This window comes from Crocodylus siamensis, chromosome 15 (assembly GCF_052110815.1).
Source record: "Crocodylus siamensis isolate JL-2025a chromosome 15, ASM5211081v1, whole genome shotgun sequence".
NCBI classification, from domain to species: domain Eukaryota; kingdom Metazoa; phylum Chordata; order Crocodylia; family Crocodylidae; genus Crocodylus; species Crocodylus siamensis.
Window position 1 is genome coordinate 30,705,132 of NC_143409.1, and position 23,825 is coordinate 30,728,956.

The 23,825-nt window shown below is 40.9% G+C and overlaps 1 protein-coding gene across 3 annotated transcripts in view; it reads right to left on the reverse strand.

Annotated features, from left to right (window-relative positions):
• CHRNA5 (cholinergic receptor nicotinic alpha 5 subunit) overlaps nt 1–22,482 on the reverse strand; it is a 23,284-nt gene extending 802 nt beyond the window's left edge. Inside the window, exons 1-6 of one of the 3 annotated variants that reach the window (XM_090028238.1) lie at nt 22,241–22,377; nt 21,489–21,584; nt 7,652–7,803; nt 6,745–6,789; nt 5,079–5,188; nt 3,251–4,082 (exon numbers count right to left, since the gene is read on the reverse strand). In XM_090028238.1, the coding sequence (XP_089884364.1) occupies nt 3,251–4,082; nt 5,079–5,188; nt 6,745–6,771 (969 nt within the window). In that variant the 5' untranslated portion in view covers nt 6,772–6,789; nt 7,652–7,803; nt 21,489–21,584; nt 22,241–22,377. Of the gene's footprint in view, nt 1–3,219; nt 4,083–5,078; nt 5,189–6,744; nt 6,790–7,651; nt 7,804–21,488; nt 21,585–22,240 lie in introns of all 3 variants that reach the window. The other 2 variants (XM_090028236.1, XM_090028237.1) reach the window with 2 other exon arrangements.
• Between the last annotated feature and the right edge of the window lie 1,343 nt (nt 22,483–23,825).

Consider the following 23,825-nt stretch of genomic DNA (forward strand, 5'->3'; position numbering starts at 1 on the left):
AATATGGAATACTACAGAACACTTGAAAAATACAACACCAAATACAGTGTTCATTCAGACAATCCACGGTGTCCATTTTCAATTATGCCAACTTCATAAACAACCAATCTCATTTTTGTATTGTTACACTGTGAGCTAGAGCAGGAAAGCAAACCCCCTTTGTGAAGAGGGCAGAACATATATTAATTATAGCCCATTAGCCAGAGTCACAAAATCAGAACCTAACCCTGAAAAATGCTGGTCACCCAGAACTTCCTGGGAACTGAAGACACTGAAGTTTGTGGGTGTCCTTAAATTGAACATCTATCTGCATCAGGCAGCTACAACAACAGAGTTTCTTCTCAATAAAATTAGAATGCAAGTGGAATGGGCTTTTTGGTTTAGGACAGGAGTTGTGTATTTATGGAATTTGTGTATTTATAAAATTGTGTTCTTCAGGGTCTTTTTAGCAAGAATCAAATTCATCCAAAATCTGAACAACAGTTTTGCCTACATGTGATAGAATTTATCTACAAAATACCATTGTTATTCTGTAGTTACATTAACTAGAAAGGTAAAGTTGAATATGGTTAACCTAGAAGTTTTTGTAAAATTAGTCAATAGTTCACAGTCCGAGAAGTTATCAAAATCTTTAAACTGTGAGGAAGAAATAAGGGCTTTTTGTCATGTCATTGTGCAAATGTTTTCTACCACATAGAGCCCTAAATGAGAAAAACTGCTGAACCCAGTCCCACTTTAAAGGCAAGACCAAAAATAAGAACATCACTTGCTACCAACTGTTTGCAGGATTGGTCCTCTAAAGTTTTGACTCCTTGTTGTTTGCTTTTGTTCCCCTCAATTATCTCTCAGTAAAAATAATTACAAGAGTTCTAGTTTCTATGCTTAGGTTCTCATCTTACAATAAACTTTGCATGGGTGTAGGGGTGTGTCTGTGTGAATCTCATTGCAGAATCAAGACCCTGGATTGCATTTTTATTTCTTTTTGGTGTTTTGCTCATACAACTGTATTTAACATATTTAAATTATAAACAATAGGATAATGCAACATTATGGCAAAGAATGCAACTGATAAAGCAGAAAAGCAATTGTAGCACTTCCAGCTCATATTCAAGCATGCAGTAATTTGAATGCCCAGGTCCTAAATGCACATTCAAATACCACTGCACACATTTTCCTTAAAAACACCCTAATAATTCACTGCAAAAAGCTTATCAGTTCAACACCACATTGGAAAAACTAAACAAGCCTCATTTATTCCAATGAAAACCAAATCAGTGGAGTTGTGCAGTGAGAACGAAAGAAAAATCAGTGTCATAACACCCAAAGGACAATACTGACTACAACTATATTGTAGCCATAATACACACAAAGAAACTATACATTTAATATCATACTGTACACAAGAAATGGTGTGTGTGTGTGTGTGTGTGTGTGTGTGTGTGTGTATATTATATATATAAAAAAATGAAGGGCATGTCTAGACGTATGTTTGGTTATAACTTGAGAATGGCTAGTCCAATCTATGCTCAACTTTCCAAAAATCACTGAATACCACCCAAGGAAAATTATAGGCAAGTTATTTTTCACTTGACCCTTCTTGGGGCTTCTATTGACTAGGATTACTTCAGATAACAAACTGACACCACTCCATTTTGGATAAAGTGAATTCAGTTCAATTGTCATTATTATATTGATGTTTGCCCTTTTTTTCTTCACTCCACTTTAAATATTAAATGTTAAATATGTTGTACTATGTTCTTGAAAAATAAACAATATTTTTTACCTAAATATGTTGTACTTAGTTCTTTGAAAATAAACAAACCCTGCAACTACAAAAATAACAACCCAAGCGAAGAACAGGTACTTCAGTTAGTACTATGTAAAACATGAGGCTAAAGAGATGCTATTTTAGGGATGTGCTACAGTTATGCACATGTAGACTGCTACTCCCATGAGAATGAACATCAGGAGAGACTTGGGAAAGCAGCAGATAAGCAGACCTGGGAGAATAGGCAACAGACATACAGACTAGTTTCCCATGTAGGTCAGGTCAGCTCTGGAAGATGTGTTATGGGAGGCCTATGCCTTGCCAGCAGCAACTGTATGATAACATCAAAAGCTATTACGCACCAAGTCACACAGCAAAGTTGTTATTTTGTGTTATATATTTTCAAACACTTCTACAATGGCCTGAAATAGTGTGTTTAGGCTGTAGAAGTTCCAACAAATTTTGGACAAGGAAAAAATACATTAAAGATGCTCTTAACTGATGTCACCTTTATAACAACACACTGGATCAGGCTACCTAGAGAAGTTGTGGAATCTCCATCCTTGGAAGTTTTCAAGAGTAGGTTAAACAGCTACTTGGCTGGGATGGTTTAGTTAGGGATAATCCTGCCTTGAGTAGAGGGCTGGACTACATGACCTGTGACTACCCTTCCAATCCTACTTTCCTATGATCCTATAACTTACCATCCATTTAAAAAAGGCAACTTTGGGGTGAGGACTTATGGACTGAAAAACACCTTTTAAAATGCTGATGATTTAAACACACTCCTCTGATATAAGATATACAACAGTTACCACTCACATTTAATCAAACTACAACTTGGGGCAGTACTTAGAAGTCTATTATACATAAAATAGTTTTGATTTGAATTTTACAGCTGCTAATTTTTTCTGAGTAGTACTATTTCTGATTTTGAAATCTTTTTTTTTAAGTTATATTTTTAAGATGAATTGGTACGACACCACATGTTTATTATAAAAAGCAATGAATTTTAAACTTAAAAAACATCAGAATTATGAGCATTTACTTCCCTGTAATAATGTAAAAATAGAACAGCTCCTAAATACACTCCTGGCAAAAATAAAAAGTAAAAAAAGATTTACAATGTAGACTAATGTAATTGGCTAAATAACTCTAAAGCCTTTATAAATAATTAAAAGAATATATTTTTAGAAAGACCATAACAGGCTTGAATGTACAAGAAGGCCACAGAGATTGTATAAGAAGCCTTGATAAATACATACACTTTGCCATACTTGTATTTTTATTTATTTATTTATGAGGTCATGGCACTGCTTCTATTAAAAACATGACAGACAGAAATGCTAACTCATGTCAAGCTACCTCTGGTCATTGGCATACTTAAAATACAGTAAGGGATGTGTACTCTATGCCATCATTTAGATTCACATTCTAATTTCTAATCTTACCAAATGAGTGCAACGTGACTAATACACACACCTCACGAACTTCATTCTCCTTCATGACATGTCTTGTAATGTATCGGATGGAATCTAGAGCTGCTTCCAAGGTATTTCTGGATGATTCTGATGCACTGATATTGCTACTTTCTTCTTTCCGAGCAAAATATCTATCTACATGACTTCTCATGCAAAGTAGTTTTGGAAGTTTATGAAGAAATATCTTGCGGACCCATGGTGCCATAGCATTGTGTGTAGAGGAGGAACGATGATGAATATTAATAGCAAAGACAGTTATCACAATGGACAGTGTCACAAAAATCATAGTAAACACCAAATATTCTCCAATAAGTGGTATAACTTTAGAAGATGATGGAATAATCTCTTCTATGACAAGAAGGAAGACAGTCAAAGACACCAGTACTGAAGTACAAAGAGAGATTTTTTCACCTTCATTTGAAGGAAGATAGAAGACGAGGATAGTTAAAAATGAAAGTCCTATACAGGGAATAATGAGAAACAACGTGTAGAAAAGAGGCAAACGTCTGATTATAAATGAATAAGTAATAAATGGATACCAGCAGCATCCATCAGTTCTGTTCCCTTTGCTTCCTGTTGCAGTTACTATTTCCCATTCTCCATTATCAAAAAAATCTCTCTTGTCAACATCATAATCTTCTAGAATTATATCAACCTGTGAGCCGTCATAAGTCCAGGAACCAAACTTCATAGAGCAGTTTTGGAGGTCAAATGGAAAGAAGGTAACATCAATAGTACAGGAACTTTTGTAGTTTGCTGGTGGAGTCCAAGCAATGGTGCCATCGTATTTTACTACTGTTTTTGTAGAGGTTCCTTCAAAACGGCCATCTGCACTAAAAAAAACAAAACAAAAACCAGTAATGTTACTATTACATTCATTTTGGACAAGTGATTATAATGATGTGCTTCCAAAGTATCATTTCAGATACTTATGAGATTTTTTTTATCTTCTGAGAATAAATTTTGCACATTTATTTACAGCTCAGTAATTGTTTTGTTTTTTTAAGCAAAAACCATCTAGTTGCTTGTGGAAAAGGGTATTATAAACAATTTATCGTTTAAAAAAATGTGATACTTTTTAAAACAGTTTTAATGCTGCATTATAAAAGCACTAGACATCTGATTTTTTTCCTGGACATAGTCCCTAGTCAAAAGATGTCCTTAGTGGTAGCCTAGCAAAAATCTATTTTAATGTAGCCAAATAATATAGATATTAAAAAAATCCACATGGCACCAAATGTTATTTTATAAATACAATAATAGACTTATTATCAAATATTATACCATTAAACTACAGGGACTGTACATATATATTAAAGTTAAATAGACACTTTCATTTGACATTCATTCTACCTAGGTTGATTATCTCTATGCATGAAACTTACTTAATATGTCAGTGTGTAAGTCCAGTCCATAACAATGCACATGGGTGGCTACAGGCTATTATGTATACTTGGGACTTAAAAATCCAGGGGGAATTCTGAAAGATCCTTTGCATTATTACTATCCTTGAACAGAACTACATCCAATATCTAACTAGCAAATAGTGCTGCATGAAGGAATTTGTGTAGCTATTTTTTCTTTTTAAATATCTAAAAAATAGATACAAGAACAAAATAAAGGTTGCAAAACAAACTAGTCAAAAGTCTGGAAATGCCAAATTTAAGGTTGCCCATACAGTCATAAACTCAGCCTCCTTACTTGTACTGTGTTATGACAATCGTATGATTATAAACTATTCTGTAGAACCTAAATCTTAATTTATGAGCAGGTTGGGTAAAGAATGAGAGAGGAGTAGTTTATTTTATAAAAATAGATTACAATCTTACTTGTCGTACAACACAATGTCTGGGATCCAAATGGAATCTGATGGGACACGAATAGATGTTATTCCAGCATAGTCTTCAGGATTCCACCTTAATTTTACATCTATCCATTCCTGTAAGTACATGATAAACGTTAAAAAATCATGTCTGTAAAGAAAACTTAACATAGGCAATGTGCGCATAAAAGCAAAAAAAGCAGAAACAAGTTAATATAAAGATCAGACTTCTTGTTTCCATGATTTTAATTACATTGATCCAAGAAGTGCCTGGTTCAGTTTTCAGTTCTTCAGTTTTAAAGACATTTTGTTTGACAACACTTCTATATGGCACTCAAATATTTAAAGCTTCTTCATTTAAAAAAACATTCACCTACATGGAAACAGTTATAAATAGTAATGGATAATTTTAAAGGTGTGGTTTGAATGAATGTCCAGAAGTTTGGGCACTTCCATAAAGGTGGTCTAAAATCTATACTCAGAAAACAAATCCCATTGTTTCAAGAGACTGCTAGTACTTCCTGGTTCCATCAGTACTGGAAAGACCACCAGTATGAGTATCTTAGCAGTTTGGTAATATTTCTGAATTTTAAAAAAATATAGAAGTGCAGGAGACGAACTGAATCTCCAAAAAGATCATCATTTGGACAGACCTTTAAATGAGATAATGTGCCTAATGCACAACAGAACTGACCATCAAACCTAAGTACTTGCAGTGACAGTCTGGGAGGGCAGGAGGTCAAAGACTGAGGCAGTCTGCTGCTTCAAGATGGGAGGGAACTGTGTCTACTTCTGCCTTCATTTGACCATTTAATAGTTAAGCCAAAAAGAAATATCCAGGTGTACCTGGCAGATGTATTAGGGGAAATGGAAAAATGGAGGGAGATCCACACATACAAAGTTAGCCAGCTCTGTGCTTATATGGGTAGCAGCCCTAAAGATTCTTTGAAGTAAATGTGATATAATAGGACTGTAGGACAAAATTTAAAAATGAACATATAGCAGTTTAAGGGGAACTTGGTAATAAATAAATGCAATGCTAATAATCATTTCCAAGTTTAGCTCTGGGTGGTGACTACTATAACTTGCAGACATTTTCTGTTTACAAGTAAATACATTTGTTTTTTGTTTGTTTGTTTGTTTTTTGGGGTTTGTTTTTGTTTTTGTTTTGTTTTTTTACAGCCAGTCCATTTCCCTAGAACTCCAGGTGGTTTATAGATTCTGAAATCTTAGACTATGTTAATCTCAAAAGGCTCATCATACTATCTTGGCAGGATAACTTTACAATACTTTCAAAAACACTTATACAGCATGTTGCTTACAATAGGTTTTGACCATAAAACACCTAACTAGTGCTTCTTACAGAAAAGTTAAAATATGTCTTCCATATTTAACTTATAAAATAAACTTTTCTAAAATGTTTGAATCTCTTATTACAGTTTTGTTTTTGTAAAGACAGGTGGTTTTTAGAAAAGTGTATTATTTTGAAACAGTGTTACAGCTATTAATTCTTTTTTTTTTAAAAATCAGGTACACAAGACAAAATTTAAGCTTATGCAGTTTTTAGATAAAGTTCCTGTAACACACACACTTCAATTTTTTTTTTTTTTTTTTTTACAATTTTACATTTTAGTCAGGTACACCAGAATATTCCATAGATATTTTGCACATACCTGTTTCAACCAGACATTTGTCGTCATCAACTGATTTTTCTCATCCTATAAAAATAAAGCAGTTTTTATGCAAAAAAAAGTTTTTCACTGCATTTAACGATAACTGACTTTGTTAAAATGATGACCATAACTTATCATATAAACTTTAACTCAGGGCCTTGAAAATCATATTGGTCTGATTTTCTATTCTCAGAACAGTAATCTTAACATAAAAAGTGATTCTTCCTTTCCCTATATAAAGTGTGTGTGTGTGTGTGTGTGTGTAATAAATAAATAAAAACTGAGAAGCTCCTTTAAAACCATGTTAATAAAGAGCCCAGAAAAGGCTTTCCATGATTCTTACTCTTCTTAAAAACATTAAACTCATTTTTCAAAGGTTCTCAATTTGAAAATAATATTTTGAAGTCAGTACATTTAAAGTTGCTATCTTTAATATGATATATTATGCCAGGAAGTCATCTTCATTTCTATGGAACTAAATTGCTCAAGGAAATTCTATCTGCTATTCTTTCCTGCAATAGATTGTCTTTATTTTTATAGTAACAGACTAACAATAAAACAGATTACCGTGTTTATAAAAAATATGGCTCGTTCTTGCTTGAAATTTGAACAAACAGAAAACATAACTCTTCAAATACTAAAGTTTCACTAAAGTTTGATGTGAATCTTATTAAGCTGAAAGGTTACTTTTTCTCATCAATCTTCTGCTTTGAACATCCTCCTGTTCTTCCTTCATATTCACTTAGAGACTCTCTCTTTCTGTGGCTTGCATTCTCACCCTGTTCTTAGATTATTGTATTTAAAATCCCAGATGTATATAATTACAGAACTATTTTTTTCATAAGCACTTTCCTATTCTGAAAAACTTTGCTTGTAGTTTGTTTTTAAAGGAATTTAACATACATACCACATCCACTAACTGGGAGATTGCAAGACCAAACTTTATTTTTATTGTGTCATTCAAGCGTTCCACTGGGCGAACCCATCTCTGATAGTCTTGAAACAAGTGCTTAAATAAGCGATCTTCACTTTTTGCAATAAAGGAAGGTTCTGATGTACCTGCACAAAAAAAGGAGAAAGTTAACACTGAGCAAAATTAAATAAAACTTGTTTTCCTAAGAACTACCAACTTGTGACATTTAATTATATAAGTAGTCATGTTCATATAGAAATCAAATTTATCTAATCCCCTTCTCTTTGCAAGAGTGTTAGAGGTTATCTAGTGTTAAGTTTTTATAAAATTCACTATTTCTATTATTCATTATTCTCCAACAGGCAAACAAATTCTACGGGCTTGTCTACATGAAGTCTTAATTTCAGATTAAAAAAATGTATTTGTTTAGATTAAAAACTGTTTTGTTTGTCAGATTAAAACTGTACTGTTTGTTAAAAAGGACTTGTGTCTGCATGATGCTGTTCCTTACTAAACAGTAAATGAGGAGGCACAGTGCTGTTTGTCATTCCATCTGAAACTGTTACAGTAAGTTACTGCATCCTCATGGACATGTGATCGCATCTGTGCTGCAAATGGTTCTGGAAGTTCTCCTGCATTGCACTGTGCCCACAGAACAGCCACTCTGTTAACCTGCATGTCCTCTACTGCTGTAGGATCATGCTGACTGGGGGAAAATGATAGTGTTCAAATCCCAGTGAGCAACCATTTCTCCATTTGCACTTATATGCTTATAGAATCAGCACAGCTAGCATTTCATCCTAGCCCTACACCATGCCTTGTGGTAGATCATCATAACAGTGCTGAACGCCTAGACCTCCTCACATTTTTGGTGGATGACCGTGGAGTCTGGACAGCAAAACACTATTTTTTTAGGCTACTGAAAAAGGAGTGCCTGAGCAGAGTCACAACCAGGACTTTAGGCAGTGCCACCTTAAAATAAAAAGTAGATGAAAATGTCTTACAAAAAAACAAAGGTCAGAAATGAGAGCTCCAACAGAGTCTGTTTTTTGAGCCACCTGAGCATATTACAGGGACACAAACAGGATTTTGTCATGGAACACGAATATACCCATATGTCATCTCCAATACTGCCAATACACACAAAGGAAAGTGGAGTCCAGGACCAAAGAGCACTCCAGGGACAAAGATATGCTCAAAAACAGGACCTCTGACATGCAAGACACTACCTGAAACATGTCCCCTTCCCGCAAGATAAACTAGACACCCAGCACCAAATACATGTTACCAACATTTCTTCTGGCCTTGAAAACTCTTTCATAGTACAGCTCAGGGGCAGGTTGGGGTAAAGAGGAAGAAGCAGGGGCATGGATGCCCCCCACCCCTTTCAGTTAACCATGCCACAGAAGCCAGGGGTTTTTTTAAGTCCCCAAAACAAGCAAGGATTTCCCACTTCCCCTCAGTACTCAGAGGCATGTCCCCTCCCCTCCCCTGCTGCTGTCTCCAGCACCCCTGGGGGTGGCATGGGGAGCCCAAGACCCACTCTGACCAAACTGTGCACAGCCAAGCTCAGCCAGAGACAACAGGGACAGGTCCCTGCCAGCCTGGGAACAGGCATGGGGAAAGGGAACCCATCCAGTGCTGTCTCTAGCAGAGCCTGGATCCATGGGCAGCCTGGCTGAAGCAAGGCAGAAATGACTCTGAAACTCTCCCTCCCCTGACAAACGAGGGCAGAAGCAGCAGGAGGAGGGGAAGGGAGGGCAGCAGGAGGGGAGGGGAGGTGCAGCTGAGCACAGAGAGGAAGGGGAGGGGAGAAGGAAGATTTTTACCTGTTTAAGGGTCTTAAAAGTTCCCAGCTGCTGCTCCTGCAGCATGGTCTGTCCACCCTGGTGTGTATGAGAAAGGAGTGGGAGTGGGAATACAGCCACCCCTACAGCACTGGTCAGTGCTCTCACACTCCCCTTCATAAAATCCTGAATCTACCCATAGTGTAGCTGGTCACCTGAGAATAACTGCAAGTCTCATAACCTTACCATTGTTTCAAAAGCAGTGGTGTTCTGTGCTATAATGTGTCAGATATTTTACTGCCTGAAGTTCATGCCACCATCTCAGGCAGATGTGGCCTAGTAGTTTGTCCAAATTCTACTTCCCTCCTTTTATGACCTCAAAACGGTGACTTAACTTTCTCACAATCAGTGAAAGTACAAGCCATTTTGCAAAGGGCAGCCAGCTATGCACAGATTACCTCTCTCATTTCTAGCTTGTCCTCCTCTCTCCAAACCCTGCCTACCATGCCATGTGTCCAAAGGGTGACTGTTCCACATTTAAACAGAAAACTGACACAAACTTGATAGCAGACCATTCTATTGTTTTAAGCACTCCTGTTCTATTAAAAAAAATACCTATTTCATTTTGACCAACCATATATATTTTAGAGTGTAAGCATTAAAAAGGTTTGCTTCTCAGTACAAAAATACATTGCAACCATAGAATTCAATTTAGGAAATGCATGGTGTGCAAAAACAGCATTGAATTGATGGGAGCTAACAGCTATTGATAATGCATTTTTAATAATATTTCTAACAGAAACATCAACATTAGTAAAATCTAGTGAGCCAAACAATCATTGCAAAACTGCATTTGTCATAGGAAACTTCTGGCACGTCTGCAGGGGATTTAAAATGGAATTTTAGGTAAAGGAAACTTACTAAGGTGACAAGGAAAAATGAGTAAAAGCACCAAGCAAGCCAGAAACCCTCAGGCACAGGTGATGAAAAGGAACTGAGCTGTCAGGGCAGTTCTCCCCTTTATGACCTTTAAGCATAGGGCATATGTACCATGACCACAGGCTTTGCTGCAGAAGCTCTGACTAGTGCTCTGTATACACATGCCATTGCCTGCAACTGAAGAACTGAGTGTGTGCACAGAAAATCTGTTCTTAAACTACTTACTCATACTGATCGGTTCTAAACTGACTGAAACCATTGACAAGAGAGACCTAAGCATTACTGTAATGAGCTCAAAGCATAATAAAAAAATGTCTGAATAAAATGTTAGTATTATTCTCTATTCCTTTCTTAATACAGATTTAAAATATTATATTATATAAATATAAGGCTTTCCCATACCAGAAGTTCACTGCTATCAATCTATAAAGGATAGCAGAAAAAGTAAAGCGCCAGACAAGGGAACAAAAAGTATTAGAGACTGGGAAAGACTTCCCAGAACAGGAACAGATTAAGACCATTTAAATGTACAAAGGAAATAAATGTATTGAGCATGACAGAAGCAGATAAAATACTGAATGGTACACAGAAGGTCACTCATAATAGAAGGGAACAATTAAAAGTAGTGTTACACATATCTACTTCTATAAATACAATTCTCACACAGTGCTCATTGCCACAAGGTCTTAAGTGAAAAGGTTGAGTGGGGTTCTGAGCAATGATTAAAGCCTTTGTGAACAATATAACACTAACTTTAATCATTTTTTTCAAGGCTATTGTGCATGCTTTGGGATGTAAGACAACCCTCACTACAGGGAGTTATGCAGAAGCTTTTCCCATCATGTTATTGCAAAAACTATCCATTATGGATTTCTTCTCAAGTACAATGTCTGAACAAAATGCAACCTAGGAAATTATTTTTCCATGCTGCTAACTGGCCAAAGCTAATGTCAGCTCTCTCACGAAGTTGTGATATGGTATCAGCAAAATCCACAAACCACTCAAAAACCCAGGAAGAACATACATATTGACAATGTGTTTCAAATGAATTAATAGAGTGCGCTTGTTTAATCCACTACTAAAACACATGCAAAAATCCATTAAGAATCATTCCCAGCACATGCAACAGTCCTGCACTGTTGCGAATGTAGCCATATGGGTGAGTCTGACACGGGTAAGGCTTTGTAATAAGGCCGTGATTCTCAACTAGCACCCTGGTTCAAGATCCTTTGAAGAGTGCTGCAAGGAGATAAGCAGATAAGCACATGCTCAGGCTTTCCCCTGCTTGGCTGTTGCCCCACCTGAACTGCTTGGTCCCTCTGCAAAGTAAGCACTGCAATAAATTACCATATTTACTTGAATACAAGACAAGGTTTTTTCCCCAAATTGGCATGTGAAAACAAGCCCCTTATCTTATAATCGCATACAAGAAAATCTCATTAAATACACTGTCTATCATTAAACTGCTGTTGGCATGTGCTCAGCAATGGAAATCAACCATTAAGTTGATTAAATGCAGCCAACACTAAGCATGACTATAAAACACATGGCCCATACTGGGCAAACATGCTGATGGGAACCTTACATATTTTATTAAAAACCACACTAATCACCCTACACTTACAGGTCGAGGAGGGAGGATACTTGCCTGATGATAGAGCCAGACAGATTTGATGACTGAGCTCTGCTCAGTTGAAATTTTGGAACTTGACCATTGGCCTTTGCTCAACTGAATTTGGAACTGATTTGGTCTTGAAGAAAAACTTTCCTTTTGGATAGGAGCAAAAGAGATGGGGGTCATCTGAACCCTAAGGCCTTTGGGTCTGGAGCTTGCACAAGAATACCTGCCTCAATTTGGAGGGGATCCAAAGCCCCAGACCAATGGGCCTGGGAGGAAGGATAGTTGCCCAGTGTTAGAGCCATGCAGACTTGAAAACTGAGCCTTGTTTAGTTGAATTTTGGAACCTGATTACTGGGCTTTGCCTAGTTGAATTTGGAACTGATTTGGCCTTGAAAAAGGATGTTTTTAAAAAATAAAGTTTTTATTGCATAAGTGCCAAAGTGCTGCTCAAAAATGTGTTTCTGTGTTACCTATGCTAAAATTTGCAGAAGTTTAGAAAAAAGGTACATGGATAAATTCTGGATGAATGTATTGTGGATACTATATGCAAGTGGCTATAGCCATTTTTAATTATCAAAGTTATTGTTTACAAAGTTGCTCCTCATTCCCATGTGATCAGGAAGTGCAGGGTCTGACAGTAAGGAGAGGGGGAAAGGGCTGCCAAGGGAAAAGCTTGGGGAGAATCAGAGAGCAAAGGAGTTACCTGCCCCCTCCTCCCCAGCAATGTATTTTACCTGCTATAGCACTGGGAGGGAGAGAAATTCAAGGCAAACTGCCAATAATTAGATTCTATATCTGGAGAACGATAACTAATTTATAGGTTTTCCATATATAGAATCTAATTATTGGGGGGGGGTCATCTTATAATCAGTTTCATCTTCTATTTGAGTAGAGAAGGTAGTTAGTTGTGGAGGGACAGAGGGAGGCCCCACAAGTGAGGGAGGACATGGGGCTGGGGCAAGGGTAGGTAGGACATGGGACAGAGCCATGGATGGCTCGCTTGGGGGCTGGGGGGCACACAGAGGGCAGCTCCCACCGCTGTGTGCACCCTCAGGGGAGGCATGGGGGCATGTGCCTGACCCCTCCCCCCCCCCAAGGTTTGTGCACAGGGCGAAGGCAGGCTGCCTGCTCCAGGCTCAGGGCTGCATCAGCCTCTTCCTGGCAGAGGGCTGGACCAGGGCTGTGCTTGAGGCGGGCAGTAGCGGTGCTTGGAGGGGGGCTACAAGGTGGCTATAGCCACCCAATATTCGCTGTAACCACCCCATAGTCCCCCCTCCCAGTGCCATTGCCACCCACCCTGAGCACAGCCCTGGCCCAGCTGCCCCATCAGAAAGAGGCCAGCACAACCCTGGCCCTGAGCCCACAGCAGGCAGCCTACCTTCACCCTGCACACAAATCCAGAAGGCACATGCCCTGCCATACTTCCCCCAGGGGTATGCGCAGCAACAGGAGCTGCCCTCCTCCCCACCCCCAGATGTACCACCCGTGGTTCTGTCCCACACCTTGCCTCACCCCAGCTGGGCAGCACCTGCCCCTACCCCACTCCCTCCCTCACTGTGGGGGCCTTGATCCCTCCCCCCTGTGCCCCTTCCCCCCCTCCCCCAGACTTACTGGCAAGATGCTGCTCTCCAAGCTGCCGGACTGTATATTGGCTATCAGATCAGTATCAGCCGATATGGCTCGTTAAAAATCAGCCATCAGTATCGGCCAAAAAAATCTTTATTGGTGCACCCCTAAGTAATCACACTCACTTTTTAAATAATAAATATTTTATTTAAAAAAATGTTTGGAAAATAGTGTTACACATACAGGTCTCTTAAATACTGAAACTGAAAGACAAGAAAAGCATACTTTTTTAAATAACGTGTTATTGCATTTAATGAGACACCATCTAGGACACCTACTGAAGAAAAAAAAAAAAAGAACAGGCCTTTTATGGTCACAAGCTGGCAGAGGGTGAATTCAGATTAGACATCAGGAGGTGCTACTTCATTGTCAGGGTGGCTAGGATCTGGAACCAACTTCCAAGCAAAGTGGTGCTGGCTCCTACCCTGGGGGTCTTTAAGACAAGGCTTGACAATCACCTAGCCGGGGTCGTTTGACCCCAGTACTTTTTCCTGCCATGGCAGGGGGTCAGACTTGATGATCTGCTCGGGTCCCTTCTCACCCTACTATGAAACTATGACCTATGAGATTCAAATAAATGGCTAGAAGCTAGTTTTTGTTTAAAAGCTGCTCCTAGGCATTGATTCCTTCTGTGCCATTATGGGATAAGATTTCTCAGCACCTGTATATGCTTTAGCAACTAGCTTAAACTTAACATTCTACTCTATCAACCTCCCAAGACGCTTATTACAAGTAATTGACCTTAAGCCGTATTAAATTAAAGTTTTGTCAATAGTTCCTCTAGAAGTCAATGCAAGACAGTGTCTAGCTAAAGGAAATATGAGCATCATTAAAATCAAGTAAATGCTAATGCTGCTAACCTTCTAGATGGAATGATACAAGAGATCAAACTGGAATACCTTCTAAGTGCTTTAGTTTAGGCAGTATTCCTCTTCACTTCGTTAGCCTCAGAATAGAGTCATTTCCACCAACAATAAAATTGCATTATTAAACCAGATCTTTCGCTTCACCTCCAGAGAGAGAGGATTTCATAATTCAGTTGATTATCAACTAGGACTAATCTTCATACTTTAATGCTGTACAAAGCAGTGATGGAGTAGCTTCCATTACGTGTTTCCTGTTTATAGCTTGCAATTTTTACCTGACCCTTCTATTTGCTCCATCTTGGCTAAGTGAGTGCAATGGAAAGGCTAGAGGGCAAGTTTTTAGAAGGCAAAATAGATATTTATTTGTATATTGTTAGATCTCTAGGGTTCTGCCAGGTTCCCTTTTGTGATTATTCTTGTTCAACATGTAAATGCAGCCCACAGAGGAGACAGTAAAGAATTTAGGGTAGACGTGCCATCAGTATACTGATGACACTTCTACAGGATGTGTTTTCCACATCAGATACAAACAACATAGTTTCCTTATGTTCCCAGTGCTCTGACAAAAAAGGGAACGGAACTGAGCTTCAGCTTAACTAAGGTATGAAATGGAGGTAATACTAAAGGGCAAACAGAAGCAACTTCGCAAGCTAACAGGGATTGCTGGTTCCTGCAACTGTAGGCAGGGTATGGGCAATCTTGTCAGAGGTTTGCAACCTGTCCTGGTATCAAACCCTACCATGAATTAGTGGCTTCCACTGATAAATGTAGTGCATCATGAACTGTCTCCTGCTGGATGTGGACCTAGCCCTAATCATCTGCATCATGCCCCTTCCAGTTGTACTGAACCCCGGAGCCCCAGAAACTGTCACAGGAAGCATAAGAGGAGGGCTCCCAATTTTTGTATAGGGGATACTGGGGGGGTTAGAATCACAGGCCAATGGGCTAAGATGAGGAAACAAACAGGTGAATAAACATTAGGGTACATACATGCAGGATATACATAACAGGTAATAAACAGTGATTCAGTGATGAAACCACTCAGGAGCAGATAGCAAGATAGCACACATTAACAACCTAGCATATAGGCTGAAGAAACCCTACCCACCCACAACTCAAGAGGGAGCTCCAAACCAGTCTTTGGTCCCACAGAACACTTAGTGACCCTACTTTGGCTCCATGCTTGGGCACGGCTGTGGCTGCTTTTAGTCTCTGCCACATCTCTCTCCAGCTGCCACCTCTCACTGCCACCCTCCAACTGCCAAGTCATTTCACATGCAGTCCAAGCTCTTCTTCGCTTCCTCTCTTCCTCAGCAACCTTCTGGGAACTGTAGTTTGTGCTCTGACATTACAAACTGAAGTTGGTCCCAACATTTTGCAGCCCTAGCTCACTTTTGAATTGGAGAAGAAAAGATACTTGATTTAAAACAGGAAGATGCCTGGTGTTATATTAAGCTACTGTGACATGAATTATAAGATACAGAATATTCTCTTTAAAAGCCCCTCTTGGGTCACCAAGATTCTAAGCTGTCTAATACTGTACATCTTTTGTGCTTAGCTGTTTCAACATGTTCAGTGAAGTAAAAAACTGATGCATCACCTCATATCATTATACTGGGCATCCATAATGCATAATCTCAATACATAGTTACCATATTTCTTCTCATACATGACACCCTGGAATAAGAAATGCACCTTGTTTTTGAAAAGCAAAATGAAGAAAAAAAGATTTTTCCCAAGTTACAGCAGCATAGGGCACAGAGAGTCTAATCTTCAGTTGATTCATCCTCCCTTTCCAGCTTTACTAAAAGCTGAAATCCTAACTGCTGCCGAAGACTGGTCTGCATGGGTGAATCTATAATTCTAAAACAGCCAAAGAACCCACAAAGCTATGAAATAGAGGAGAGACTAAGAGCAGCTGGCAGACAGTAAAACTGCCTGAAGAAAAGTTAGCTTGATTACTGGAACATCAAAATCATTAAAAAGGAGAGATGATTGTTAACACCTCCAGAGTGAAGAACAATGAGCCTTTAAGTCAACTGACTACAGCAGCTGCCTGGATAGTAATGCTGCATAATAAGAGCAGAAATCAAATCCAGGTACTTCTATTCCAAGCAGGAAATCAGCTTCCCTGCTTAAGACTTGTGCTCCAATTTTGGAAGTCTGACTTCTTGGGCAAAGAGATGTGTGTGTGCATGCATGCGATATGTGAGTAAATATGGTATTTCCCTTCCCTTCCCCTCCACACTTTATCATTTGGACAGCTGGTGAGAGCCAGGAGGTGACAAAGAACCAAGCACCTGATGGACTTAAAAAGAAATGGCAATAAATCTGTATGTTATTAACCTGATCCAGTTTACTAAGGTCTTGTTACATAGCAATTTTGGGAGGCTCCTAGACCTCTTAACCCCTGGACTGTCTGCACATTAACACCTTAAAGTGGCTTTAAGTGCTCATTATGTGACTCAAAGTTTCACCACTCCAGGGCAGGATTCTCTCTGATCTGCACTACCCAGCCCCTGTTCCATTAAGTAGTGGTCACTCCCCACAGATATGCTGCTCAAGCTAAAGTCCTCCAGTATCCCAGGATCTCTCACACCCCCCACCCACAGTGCAGGAATAGAAGCCTCTCTTGGGTTCAGCAACCCTCTAGTGGCAACTCCCAGCTATAGCTCCTAGTCCTGCACTGCTCACCAGGCTCCCAGCAGCAAGTCACAGTTGTGTAGGTGGGGGACACTCAGAAAAGGGTGTGACTAGACTATGGGTGTGACTGGTCCAAACTCAAAGCTAGCACTAACACTGATCAACAAAGGCCCTTCCACAGTAATTTTGGTCAGCGCCTGGAGTTCTTAATCCCTGGATTGTCTGCACATCAACACTTGAAACTAGTTGTAAACATTTGTTATGTGGCTCAAAGTTATGCCACTCCAGGGTTATCCAGCTTGTTACAGTAAATTGTAGCCACTGTAGCCTACACTTTACACTTTAGTGTAAACATCCCACCCCCCCTTCCTCCCCTGCTGGCCCGGATGAGACCCACTGCTCCCCAGTGCCCCTCATAATTGACATCACTTTTTTTTGTGATATAATTCACAAAACACATTTTTATCATGCTTTGCTCAGAGGCCTCTGCAGTTTTGTTCTGAAGAGGAACTGTTATTTTGCTCCACCACATTCAAATAAAATCCTGAATAAAAAAGTAAGACAAGCAATGCATTTAAAATTCAACTGATAATGCATGTCAATTAATTCTAAATATAAATATAATATTTATTGCACTAACGGTTTTGTTCAATTAAAGCTACAACATCCTAAATTAATTTTGCAACATACTATCCCATTAATAAAATGCTTAATACAAAGTAAAGTGGATTAAAACTACATCCTTCCATTTTCAATTCCCAAAAGAAAATTCCATTCCACAGAAAATGTAACTACTGCCTTCAAATAATCCCTTTTTATCTTTTTACAAAGATCTTTCTGCTTTCTTTTGCAAGCCATCACTAGTATCACTCAAGTACCCTTTAACTGTAAGTTACTTCATTTTTCTCTAAAAACAAAAGAGGTAAAAGAAGAATTTTTATGCAACTACAATAGCTCAGTGAAAGGAAAGGAAGACACTCAGAACTGTAAGCTGCAATGTTTAAAATGTGTTCTAATAAACAAGAAACCATATTAAACGGATTGTCCTGAACTACTGGCTCACTTCAGGTGTTGAGAGACCAGGACTTTCCTGATACTCTTAAGACAGCTCTTAAGAAAGAAATGTCCATGCCCTTTTCCACCTGGGATTTATTTTTCTAACTACTGCAGAAAGTTCTCTCCTGTCCCTCTCACCTATGAATAATTGTGATGCATGCTTTTTCCGCTACTTAATTCTTTTAAGCAGCGAAGCAAAACTGACATACCTGACAACTGCAGCATGCAAGGATTTGAACATCTAGGGTAAGACTGACCAGAGTATTTAATTTCACTGTGTTAGGTACTAGCTGGCAAAGCTGCAGAACATGCGTAGAGGCATAGGAGCTGTCTATAAAGTAAAGAAACACAGTGTTTTATGTTCAACTGACTTTCAGAATAACTAGAAACTCTAGATGAAAATTTCTGCAAAACATCTGAGAATAGCTTTTGAGCTTGGAAGTCTTACTACTCTTGGCTCATGAACAGATTTGCAAACCTTGATAAAAATTGATCATATCACACAGTAACCTGCCACACTGCTTACAGATAATCAAGTTGATTTGTACACAGATTGCCTATTTTGTCTTCCATTAGCTTGTTCATAGAATAAAATCTCCTCAGAGCAGTAATCATGCTTGGAAGGTAGATGCTACTGTGAATACATATTAAACGCATTTAATAAAATGCATTCCCCTGCAAGCCATAGCAGCACTTGATTGTGGGTTAGGATTAGCATATTCTGTTCTTTGGTGGTGAGTAGAAGCAAGGTCCACTCTCTACTGAACAGAGAAGGCAGGTGAAGAAACTAAAAGCCCAGCGCTGGCTGGCTAAGTGAAGCAAAGCCTCTGAGTAAAAATTCTGCTTCTAATGAAGTCAGAGACAGTTTTGCCACTCCCTTCAATAGAACCAGGATTTCATCTAGACGTACACCAGTACATTGGTCCCATATCAGATCGACACCGATATAGGGAAAACTGAAAGCATTGGAAATCATCTTTTTTTTGCCTGATGCAGCTGATAATGTGGCTGATAAATGCCCCGTGCATGTACACAGCTGCAACACACATGGAGCCAGGAACATAACCCATCAGCTTGGAGACCAGCATCTGGCTGGTAAGTCTGGTGTGGGGGAAGGGGTGGGGGGAAAGGAAGGGGTGGGGGTCGCAGATTGAGTCCCCTAGGGCGAGGGAGCGAATGGGGCTGAAGCAGGCAGTTCTCAGCTGGGGTGGGGCGGGCACGGGACAGAGCCATGAGTGGCTTGTCCTGGGAGTGCAGGGGCAGCTCCTGCCCTGCACAAACCTCAGGAGGGCATGGGGGGGCATGTGTCCCTGGATCTGCATGCTGGGTAGGAAGGGCCCAGGGCTCCACTGGGCTCTTTCCAGCAGGGGCTGGGCCAAGCTACATTGCTCTCAGGGCACACAGTGGCAGTGCTAGGATGGGGAGTACAGCAAATTTTGGGGCTTCACCCCATAGTCCCGCTCCCAGAGCCACTACAGCTCACCCCGAGCGCAGTGTGGTCCGGCCCAGCCCCTGTTGGGAAGAGCCCAGCCAGCCCCGGCCCCAGCCTATCGTGTCCCACACAGATATAGGGGCACATACTCATGCCTCCTGGGGTGTGGGCAGGACAGGAGCTGCCACACCTACAGCACCTGGACAAGCTGTGGCTCCGTCTCACGCCCTGTCTTGTCCTGTCCAAGTAGTGCCTGCCCAAGCCTCACTCCCTTCCTCACCACAGGGGCCTTGATCTGCCCCCTCTCCCACACCCCTTTGCCCAGCCCAGCACTGGTTGCCAAGCTGCCCAGCTACATACTGGAATCGGATTGGTATTGGATGATATAGCTCCTTAAAAATCAGCCACTGGCATCAGCTTGAAAAACTTCTATTGGTGCACCTGTAATTTCATCTTTTATCTTCAGGCCAGGATCAGAAGATAGGAATAATTTTCACTGACCATGGACCTAGCACTGAGGATGGAAAGGGTGACATGTTGAATGCTGGGGAGGACCAACCCCAGGTAGCAAACAAACAACTGATAAGGAAGCCGGAAGGATAAAATCCCTCAAATCTAAAGGGGGGGGGAGGGAGTAGAATGTGTGAGCAGCAGAAGAGAGACAACAGAAAAGAAAATCTAGAGGGTTTTACAGTAAATAATATATATATATATATATACACACACACACACACACACACACACACATAACAGTGTTGCTTATTTGGCATGCAGAATGGAAGTAAATACAAATTGACCACTGATGTAAATACTTATGCATATGTACAGCCCTCAGGTTCCTGTCAAGTTGCCAATTGATGCCCTTGATGCCACAGAGGTTGTGCACTGGTAGATAATTTGTCAACTGACAAATTATGTTTCTGCAGCTAAGTCCCAGTCTCAGATACATGGGCATGTACTGCTTTGAGGCTTGTAGATATCAAGTACTCTGCCTAAGTACACAGAGCACAGTCGTGGAGTTCAGAAGACATGGCAGTATCTTTTTTCAGAAGCATTTTCCAGTATATCAGTAGTAGATTTGCTGTATTTTTCATGTAGAGCTAAACAAGAGCTTCTGCGATTTCTCTACAGCCCATTAGAAAATTCCACTTTCTTCCAACATTCTCAAAAGGAAACACAAATAATTTTTAAAGGCAAAAAATGGTAAACTTATAAGCACAGGAAGGTTGGATCTACAAATCTAATATATGCAGCTTTCATTTTAATTCACTTCAGAATGCTATTATTCCTGTCCCATCTGCAGGTGAGGGTAACAACCTGGAGCATGAAAAAACTGCAAACATTGATTTACAGGCAATAAACTCATTTTGTTTTCTGACATACTGTATTTTGTAAGCCTGGGATATTCAAGCATCCTGACACCACTGTTAAACTCCAATAACTGATACGAAGTTTCCTTTTCAAATACTTGGAAAGTATCAACTATAGCAAGAGAGTTTAGATCTATCTGATCAGGTACTCACTGAAAACCTTTCAAAGTATATCCCTGTACATTTTTTAACATCATGCTATAAAAAGTGGTATGATTATATAGTTTACTCTTCTTATTTGCCACTCTTTTAGATAACCAATTAAATATCCTCTCTCTTACATTTTTACTAGTAAATTCGATTTTACTTCATAATAAATGAAATAAAGGAAATACAGTTTTCCCTTCTCAGATTCATATTCAAATTCTCACCAACAACAAAAGCGAGAATATCCAAAAGCATTGGATCATGTCATATTAAATATTCTAGTACAACTATTCTCCTTCTACTAGAATGAGCGGTTGTTAAGACTCCGGTAGACAAAGCCATACCTGTGATGATCTAGTTGGGGCTGGTCCTGTTTTGAGCAGGGGCTTGAACAAGATGTGACCTCCTGAGGTCCCTTCCCACCCTCGTTTTCTATGATTCTATGAAACACACATTTCTATTGGTGAAAATGTTGTTTTCCAGTGATTGTAATTGCCAGTAATATTCATCAAGCCACATTTAGCACAGTGGTGACAAGTAAAAGATTCTGCACATTTTTGAAGCGAAAGCACATATTTCATAGACTCATAGATGCTCGGGTTGGAAGGGCCCCGGAGTCCGACCCCCTGTCCTGGGCAGGAACGAGTGCTGACCCCAGCCAGGTGCCTGTCCAGCCTTCTCTTGAAGACCCCCGAGGTAGGGGAGAGCACCACCATCCTCAGGAGCCCATTCCAACTTCCCGCCACCCTCCCCAGGAAGAAAGGGAACAGTATTCGTACTGTTGGCTTTTTAATTTTTACTCTCATCACTGCAAGTGGAAAAAAAAAAAAGAAGAATCCAGCCATTCCCCTCGGACTTTTGTCTCAGGTCAGTGTCAGTCCCCGGGTTTACTCCTGCACCAGGCGGGAGTGCTTCAGGGGCAGCCCCCAGCCCCGGCCCGGGGGCTTCGCGCTCGGAAAGGAGCGGAGCAGCCAGCGGGGTGGGATCTCGGGACCAGCTCCTTCCGCAGCGCCCGGCGGAGCGCGGGGCGAGGGAGCCCGAGCCCGAAGCTGCTTCCCAGTCCTGCCCCCACCCCGCGGGCACGGGCGGCGCTTACCCGCCGACGGGGCGCTGCGGCCTGGCTCCCCGAGCAGGGGCGCGCACAGGCAGCTGAGCACGAGCAGGGGCCCGGGGCCGCCGCGGCGCCGCCGCGCTGCCCGCTCCGCCATGGCGCGGGGCTGAGGCCGGGCCGGCAACGTCTCCCCGCGCCGCAGCCGCTGCCCTGGAGCCCCGGCCGGCCCGGCCCGCCCCGCGGGGAGGACGAGGACAGGGGGTGGCTCGCTGCAGCCCCGCCCCCGCCCCGCGCACCTGGGGGCGGGGCCACGGCCGGGCCTCGGCGTCGCGGCCGTGAGGGGGCTGCCCGAGGCCTGCGCAGCCGGCTCCTGCTTTCGCTTTCCTCCTCGCTCTGCGCCTGCAGGCGCCTCGACGAACATCGGTGACAAATGGCAGCGCCCAAAGCGAGTCAAAATCTTCCAACATTTCCCCCCCCCCATCAAAAATGATGTTTTTTAAGGCTGTGAGGGAGGGATGCTGTAGGGTGGGCTAGGGAATATGCAGCAGTGTTTGGCGGTGGGATCTTTTATTGGACCCGCTGTATAGTTAGAAGAAATGTTGGATAAGCTTTGGAGGCCAGGGCAGCCCTCCTGGCACCAGGTCCCCTGCCCCGAGGAAGGGCATCTGGCGTCCTTAGTCCCATAAAAGATGCCACCCGCAAAAAATTGTCGCCTGTTTATTTCAAGCCGTTTTGCAGGAACTACAGAGTTCAGTTAAGTTTTGGACTCTGAACAAAACACTTTATTTCAGGTGGAAACTGTTGACCTGTCAAAAGAAACTCTTTATATCAGACGTGAAATTTTTCACTTAAATGTTTTCATCTAAGAATGTCTGGAAATGTTCATTTGGTTGGGGGGGGAGGGGAGGTTTTAACCTTTCATTCAAACAATACTTTAAATTATAACTGGTGCAAGCTTGTAAATAGCCTAAGATACTTCTCTCACCACTTTGCATGGAAAGCTCCATAGAAAACGTTTTTATCTGTCTTTTCCCCTGCATTTAATAATGCAAAGAGTGATTAGAAGGTCAGACTGAGTAGGTTGTATTTTTCTCAATGTTGTCATTGATTTTTTTCCCCCCAAATCAATATAATAAAAGAAGTGCAAAAGAAATGCGCCCAAACTGAAAATACTAGAACCTAACATATTCAAAATAATATGGAAATTGCTTTTAAGATATCACCTGGGAATACTTTCAAAAGGAGACTGGATGCACCCCTTGCTGGAGTTATTTGACCCCAGCAGTCTTCCCTGCCCAGAGCAGGGGGCTGGACCCGATGATCTCACCAGGTCCCTTCCAGCCTAAACTTCTGTGAATCTGTGAATTTAAGCACAAGAGCAGAAGAGGATGAAGCAGCTTCTATTACTTTTGCCTATTCCTCAGCCCTTATGTTAATAACAGGATAGGATACTGATGAAGGTATGTGTACCCAGAGAGTTACTCTCAGAAAATGATTAATTTTTTTCAGCAGAGATCATTTTCAGCAAAACTGTATCTCCCTTTCAACTTCCTGGTACAAGTGCTGGAGCGGCCAACTAGGGGACATGCTCTTCTTGACCTGCTGCTCACAAACAGGGATGAATTGGTGG